The sequence below is a fragment of the Carcharhinus amblyrhynchos genome, chromosome 34 (genome assembly GCF_965287045.1).
Source record: "Carcharhinus amblyrhynchos chromosome 34, sCarAmb.v2.hapA, whole genome shotgun sequence".
NCBI lineage: Eukaryota > Metazoa > Chordata > Chondrichthyes > Carcharhiniformes > Carcharhinidae > Carcharhinus > Carcharhinus amblyrhynchos.
The window spans coordinates 3,641,985-3,649,917 of NC_137357.1; the positions used below are offsets into that span (position 1 = coordinate 3,641,985).

Genomic DNA, 7,933 nt, shown 5'->3' on the forward strand with positions numbered 1-7,933 from the left:
TTATTGTCACGTGTACTGGGATACAGTGAAAAGTATTGTTTGATTTATTATTGTCACGTGTACTGGGATACAGTGAAAAGTATTGTTTGATTTGTTATTGTCACATTTATTGGGACACAGTGAAAAGTATTGTTTCTTGCACGCTATACAGACAGAGCATACCGTTCATAGAGAAGGAAAGGAGAATGTGCAGAATGTAGTGTTACAGTCATAGCTAGGGTGTAGAGAAACATCAAATTAGTGCAAAGTAAGTCCATTCAAAAGTCTGATGGCAGCAGGGAAGAAGCTGTTCTTGAGTCGGTTAGTATGTGACCTCAGACTTTTGTATCTTTTTCCCGATGAAAGAAGGTGGAAGAGAAAATGTTGGGGGCCAAAGGAGAAAATGCTGGAAAAACCGCAGCAAGCCTGGCAGCATCTATAAGGAAAGAAAAGAGCTGACGTTTCGAGTCCAGTTGACTCTTTGTCAAAGCTTTTATATAGTATGTTCAGGGTGCGTGGGGTCCTTGATTATGCTGGCGTGTTCTCAGAACATAGCATCACACTCCCAAATCCCTTCCCCAGGCGAGGATTACCCCACTGCCATTCCACCAGATCTAAATGTTTACACAGTTCACGTAGGTGGTTTTCCCAGTGGATCTTCTCCTACTCCCACTGGAGACTGACACACTTTCCACAAGGATGGCTCTCATTACAGAGAGAAGAAAAACAGCTTCCCTAGCTCAGAAAGCATTCTCGCTCCCGCCTCGGCCGATGACTGACCAGAACCGAACCACATCAAAGCAGAAAGGAAAGGCAAAGATTAATTATAAATACCATACCAGTTCTCGACAGGACAGACGTGGTGGTTCATCACTGCCATGGCGTATCTGAAAGAGAGAAAGAAAGGTTTTAGTTTATTTATTAGTGTCACAAGTAGGCTTACATTAACAAAGTTACTGTGAAAATCCCCGAGTCGCTACACTCCTGTGCCTGTTTGGGTACAGTGAGGGAGAATTTAGCACCTAACCAGCATGTCTTTTGGACTGTGGGAGGAAACTGGAGCACCCAGAGGAAACCCACGCAGTCATGGGGAGAATGTGCAAACTCCACACAGACAGTAACCCAAGCTGGGAATCGAACCCAAGGTCCTTGTGCTGTGAAGCAGCAGTGCTAACCATTGTGCCGGCCCAGTGGTTAGTGCACAAGAGGATTTTGAACGGTGTGGATCAGTCAAAGCAGGTTACTTAGATAAATTCCAGTTAAGAAGTACACTAATCTTATCAGCTTTGGTCAACTGCATTAGATTAAAGACTTTGATTTGATTTATTGTCACAAGCATTAGTATACAGTGAAAAGTATTGTTTCTTGCAGACAAGTATACCATTCATAGAGTACACAGGGGAGAAGGAAAGGGGAGGGTGCAGAATGTGTTGTTACAGTCATAGCTAAGTTGTAGAGAAAGATCAACTTAATGCAAGGCAAGTCCATTCAAAAGTCTGATGGCAGAAGGGAAGAAGCTGTTCTTGAGTTAGTTGATACGTGACCTCAGACTTTTGTATCTTTTTCCCAGAGGAAGAAGGTGGAAGAGAGAACCTGTGGGGTTCTTGATTATGCTGGCTGCATTCCTGAGGCAGCAGGAAGTGCAGACAGAGGCAATGGATGGGAGGCTGATTTGCGTGATGGACTGGGCTTTGATTATGACCCTTTGTAGTTTCTTTCGGTCTTGGGCAGAGCTGGAGCCGTACCAAGATGTGATACATTCAGAAAAGATGCTATCCATGGTACATCTCTAGAGGTTGGTGAGAATCATAGTGGCATGCCAAATTTCCTTAGCCTCCTGAGAAAATTACTGAGAAAAAACCTAACTACCAAGCACACCAGAATTTCAAATTTCTCATGGCTTGGGATGGGGGGAACTTTAGCCACTTGGCTTCAGAACTGTTGGACAGTGGAGTTTTTTGTCGGTGGATCACTGAGTAAAGGATCCATGCATCTTTATTTTGTTTATTAGTGTCACATGTAGGCTTATATTGACACTGCAATGAAGTAACTGTGAAAATCCCCCTAGTCACCACACTCTGGCGCCTGTGCGGGTACACCGAGGGTGAATTTAGCACCTAAACAGCATGTCTTTCAGACTGTGGGAGGAAACCGAAGCACCCGGGGAAAACCCACGCAGATACAGGCAGAACGTGCAAACGTTACACAGACAGTGACCCCATTCAGGAATTGAACTGGGGTCCCTGGTGCTGTGAGGTCGCAGTGCTAACCGTCGTGCCACTCTTAAACACTTAGGAACATAGGAACAGGTGTAGGCCCTTCAAGCCCACTCTGCCATTCAATAAGAGGATGCAATAGCCTAGTTGTGCCACCGTGCTGCCCTACTTACCCACATTCACAGAACCATTACGGTGCCAAAGGAGGTGTTCAGCCCAGGGTATCTGCACCCAATCTCCAAATGAGCAATTCATTTTGTCCCATTCCTCCTTCATAACCCTGCACAATACAGAATTCCCTAAAAGTGACATCACAGGTGGATAGGGTCGTAAAGAGTGCTTTTGGTACACTGGCCTTCATAACTCGAAGTATCGAGTATAAAAGTTGGAGTGTTATGGTAAGGTTATATAAGGCATTGGTGAGGCCGAATTTAGAGTATTGTGTACAGTTTTGGTCACCTAGTTACAGGAAGGATGTAAATAAGGTTGAAAGAGCGCAGAGAAGGTTTACGAGGATGTTGCCGGGACTTGAGAAGCTGAGTTACAAGGAGAGATTAAATAGGTTAGGACTTTATTCCCTGGAGCGTAGAAGAATGAGGGGAGATTTGATAGAGGTGTAAAAGATTTTGATGGGTACAGATAGAGTGAACGCAAGCAGGCTTTTTCCATTGAGGCTAGGGGAGAAAAAAAACCAGAGGACATGGGTTAAGGGTAAAAGGAGAAAAGTTGAAGGGAAATATTAGGGGAGGGCTTCTTCACACAGAGAGTGGTGGGAGTGTGGAATGAGCTGCCGGATAAAGTGGTAAATGCGGGGTCCCTTTTTACATTTAAGAAAAACTTGGACAGGTACATGGATGAGAGGGGTGTGGAAGGATATGGTCCAAGTGCAGGTCAGTGGGACTAGGCAGAAAATGGTTCAGCACAGACAAGAAAGGCCAAAAGGCCTGTTTCTGAGCTGTAATTTTCCATAGTTCTATTACTCCCCCCTCCCACTCTGAGCACCTCATTGTGCCCTTGCCACACTCTCAAGCAGTACATTGCAAGCCTTATTCCAAGAACCTTTCTTTCTCATATCTGTTTTGCCGATTGCTTTAAAATCAGCGTCCATTCCCTCGCCACTGCAAAAGTAAAACTCAGCAGAATTGATGGGCGCAATGGGTGTCACTCGTGATGAGATGACTCATTTCTAAGTTGGGAGGCTTCCGTCTCGCATCAGGCTCCACACTCACAGAAACACAAAATGCTGGAAAATCTCAGCCGGTCTAGCAGCATCTGTGGAGAGAGAATAGAGCCAAAGTTTCAAGTCTGGGTGACCTTTTGTCAAGAGTCTGGACTTGAAACGTTGCCTCTTTGTTTGGCATCGTGTGTTTTTGTTTCAGGTTCCAGTGTCCACAGTATTTGGCTTTTAGGCTCCTCGGTCAACTGGTTCCACAAGACTTCAAGAGTCCATCTCACATCAGATGTTGGAAGCTGGGCTGCACGATGGCACAGTGGTTAGCACTGCTGCCTCACAGCGCCAGGGACCCGGGTTCAATTCTGGCCTTGGGTGACTGCCTGCGTGGAGTTTGCACATTCTCCCCACGTCTGCGTGGGTTTCCTCCGGCTTCCTCCCATAGTCCATAGATGTGCAGGTTAGGTGGATTGGCCACGCTAAATTGCCCCTCAATGTCCAAAAACTGGACATTAGCTACATTGACCACACTGTCAGGGGAATTAGCAGGATAAATATGTGGGCTTGCAGGAATAGGGCCTGGGTGGGATTGGGATCATGCAGACTTGATGGGTCTAATGGCTTCTTTCTGCACTGTAAGGATCCTATGATTAACACTGCAATGAAGTTACTGTGAAAATCCTCTAATTGCCACACTCTGATACCTGCTCTGTTGGAGAAAACCCACACAGACATGGGGAGAATGTGCAGACTCCACACACACCCGCGGCCGGAATCGAACCCAGGTCCCTGGCCCAGCGAGGCAGCAGTGCTAACCACTGAGCCACCTTGCCACTCTAAAATGAAAAACAGAATCGCAGGATTGACCCAGGATAAGGGAGGGAGCAAATGATATTCAGGCATTAGGAGACCAGATTCAGCTGGGTTTTGAACATGCCAACCAGCTTCACATGTGAACAATGTGCAGGCGGGAGAGACCCATCACAGTTCCACTCATCACAACCAACAACTCCATTCTCCTCCATTTCAACACTAGTTAACTACACAGCTCTCAACCCCTACCTAACCAGACATAGACATGATACCAGTGTTGGACTGGGGTGGGCACAGTAAGAAGTCTCACAGCGCCCAGGTTAAAGTCCAACAGGTTTATTTGGCATTACGAGCTTTCGGAGAACTGCCCCTTCATCAGATGCACAGAGAAGTAGGTTTCACAAACATGGCGTATATAGGCCGTAAATCCTACAATTGTGGCGTATATGTGCCATGTTTGTGAAATCTACCTCTCCACACTCACCTGAGGAAGGAGCAGTGCTCTGAAAGCTCATGATTCCAAATAAAGCTTTTGGACCTTAGCATAATGTTGTGACACTTACTGTAACCAGATGTAGCTGGCAACACTCTTCTGGACACCCTTACATTTATTTTGAGACTGCCGCAACCTTCCTTATTCTCTCCTCTCCCTGGTTTACGTGCTTCTTTATTAACGTCACAAGTTAGGCTTACATTAACGCTGCAATGAAGTTATCGTGAAAATCCCCCAGTCGCCACCCTCCGGTGCCCGTTCGGGAGGGAGAATTTAGCACCTAACCAGCATGTCTTTCAGACTGTAGGTGGGAACTGGAGGACCCAGAGACATTGTTTACAAGTCTGGCAGTGTGGCAACTAGGGGATTTTCACAGTAACGTCATTGCAGTGTTAATATAAGCCTATTTGTGACAAATAAATAAACTTTACTTTTACTTTATTCAGCACCCTCTCCTTTCCTTTTGTCCAATGTACTCTATGAACAGTATGTTTTGTCTGTATAGCCTGCAAGAAACAATACTTTTCACTGTATCCCAGTACGTGACAATAATAAATCAAACAATACTTTTCACTGTATCCCATTACATATGACAATAATAAATCAAAGCATTTTCTCTGTGACATTAATCACTCTAGCTGAACCCATACATCCACTACCTCAAAAGAACAAGCTGTGAAGTGGGAGCGTCAACTTTGAACAAGATTAGAATTAAGTATTTCTGCTTTCGTGCACTCCCACTCGCTGGACACCTTTTAAGTTTATAGTGTCACAAGTAAGGCTTACATTAACACCGCAATGAAGTTACGGTGAAAATCCCCTAGCTGCTAACTCCAGCACCTGTTTGGGTACACTGAGGGAGAATTTACCACCTAACCGGCACATGTTTGGACTATGGGAGGAAACTAAAGCACCCAGAGGAAACCCACGCAGACACGGGGAGAATGTGCAGATCTCCACATAGGCAATGAGATGGGAATTGAACTCGGGTCCCTGACGCCGTGAGACAGCAGTATGACCGCTGTGAATATCCACAAACAATTGGAAATTCAGTGTCACCCCTCAGTTGGGTGACTCAAATGCCACTATCAGGAAAACCATGATGTGAAGATGCCAGAGTTGGGTACAATAAGAAATCTCACAACACCAGTTTAAATTCCAACAAGTTTATTTGCAACGACAGGCTTTCGGAGTGCTGCTCCTTCATCAGGTGAGTGGAGAGGAGGTTTCACAAACATGGCAGGATATATGGCCTATATATGCCGTGTTCGTGAGCCCACCTCCCCACTCATCCGACAAAGAAGCTGTGCTCCGAAAGCTCGTGATACCAAATAAACCTGCTGGAATTTAACCTGGTGTTGTGAGGCGTCTTACTGTGAGAATCAGGAAAGTCAAAATGGTCTACTTTTAGCAACAGCAACATGGTGGCACAGTGGTTAGCACTTCTGCCTCACAGCACCAGGGATTCAGGTTCAATTCTCAGGTCACTGTGTGGAGTCTGCACGTTCTCCCCATGTCTCCGGTTCCCTCTCACAGTCCGAAAGACATGCTGGTTAGATGTTAAATTCTCCCTCAGTGTAACCCAAACAGGCGCCGGAGACTAGGGGATTTTCACAGTAACTTCACTGCAGTGTTAATGTCAGCCTACTCTGACACGAATAAATAAACTTTTTAAAACTTTAAGGAGATAGAATTGGTCAGATAGGCAACTCAGAAACAGACCCTCTTCTCAAACACACAGTGAGATGTTTAGCTAGTTTGGATTTGTTCGGATAAGCAATCCAGGGGAATTGAAGACTGTATCTGGGGCAATCTGCTGAAGTGACAGCTCCAGTGCCAGGCAATGACAGCCGGCGGCCGGCACACGAAGCATGCGCAGTCCATGAGTGGAAGCCAGCCGCCGGCTCCAAAAGCATGCGCAGTCTGCGTGTACAGTAGCCGGCTGCAAGAGCAGGCGCAGTCGGCAGGATACCGTCGCCCGTGCATGAAATCGGCGGGACGCCGGCGGCCGGCCCTAGGCGCGTGCGCAGTCCATAGGTGGCAAAGTGCCAAGGCGGCCGCCGGCCCCATGGGCATGCGCAGTCCGTAGGTGGCAAAGTGGAAGCCAGCCGCCGACTCGTAATGCAGGCGTGGTCGGCGGGGTGCCGGTAGCCAGCCGCGAGGAGCAGGCGCATTGGACGGGGTGCCGGCAGAACAAACGGCTGCAGGAGGAGAGTCCGAGGGGGTGTGAGCGGCGGGAGGCCGGGCTGAAAAAAAAAGCGGTACTCACACGATCCATATGCCGGTGATGGAGAAGGCGGACAGACTGACGGGGAGGATGAGCCAGGCAGTCATTGGGAAGCCTCCCCCACAACCTGAGACCCGGGTGTGAGGGAGGGGGAGAGCCGGGCCCAGGCCGCCTCCTGCTCCCTCACTCACTCACTCAATCAGTACCGCCGAGAGAAAGCCTCCCCCGCGCCCGCCACCCGTTCATGGCAGCGCAGCCCCGGCCTGGCTTTGCCCTCAGTGCGCACGCGTTGGTGGTCAGGGGTCCCAAAGAACTACAGCTCCCGATACCCTTCGGGTGGACGTCTCCGTGCGGTGTGCTGATGTCACTTGAGTGGCAGGTTCAGCTGGCCAATCAGGGAGGGGAAGGCGGGGCCGATGCCCCGGTTGCTCCATCCTCTTGTAAGAAGTCTCTACACCAGGTTAAAGTCCAACAGGTTTATTTGCTGGCAAAAGCCACTAGCATTCGGAGCGCTGCCTCTTCGTCAGGTGAGTGGGAATTCTATTCACAAACAGGGCATATAAAGACACAACTCAATTTACAAAATGTTGATTGGAATGCAACCAAGTCTTAAAGGTACAATGTGAGTGGAGAGAGAGGGTGAAGCAGAGGTTAAAGAGATGTGTATTGTCTCCAGACAGGACAGTTCATGAGGTTTTGCAAGCCCAGGCAAGTCGTTAATGGGGGTTACAGATAGTGTGTGACGTGAGCCCAAGATCCCAAGGCAGCCTTCACAGCACACAACAGCGCAGAGTCGCTGAGGAGAGACTGATAGCCAAGTTCCGCACACATGAGGATGGCCTCAACCAGGATCTTGGGTTCATGTCACACTCTCTATAACCCCCATAACGACTTGCCTCGATTTGCAAAATCTCACTAACTGTCCCTTCTGGACACAGTACACATCTCTTTAACCTGTGCTTAACGCTCTCTCCACTCTCATTGTCTGTACCTTTAAGACTTGATTAGGTGTAAAGACTCACATTCCAATCATT

The 7,933-nt window shown here is 47.7% G+C and overlaps 1 protein-coding gene across 1 annotated transcript in view; it reads right to left on the bottom strand.

Moving 5' to 3' along the window:
- The window catches only part of LOC145361249 (transmembrane protein 150A-like), a 31,821-nt gene extending 24,667 nt beyond the window's left edge, over positions 1-7,154 (bottom strand). The window contains exons 1-2 of the mRNA XM_080216882.1: positions 6,942-7,154; positions 819-866 (exon numbers count right to left, since the gene is read on the bottom strand). Of these exons, the coding sequence (XP_080073008.1) occupies positions 819-866; positions 6,942-7,006 (113 nt within the window). The 5' untranslated portion in view covers positions 7,007-7,154. The remainder of the gene's footprint in view (positions 1-818; positions 867-6,941) is intronic.
- Positions 7,155-7,933: the final 779 nt, after the last annotated feature.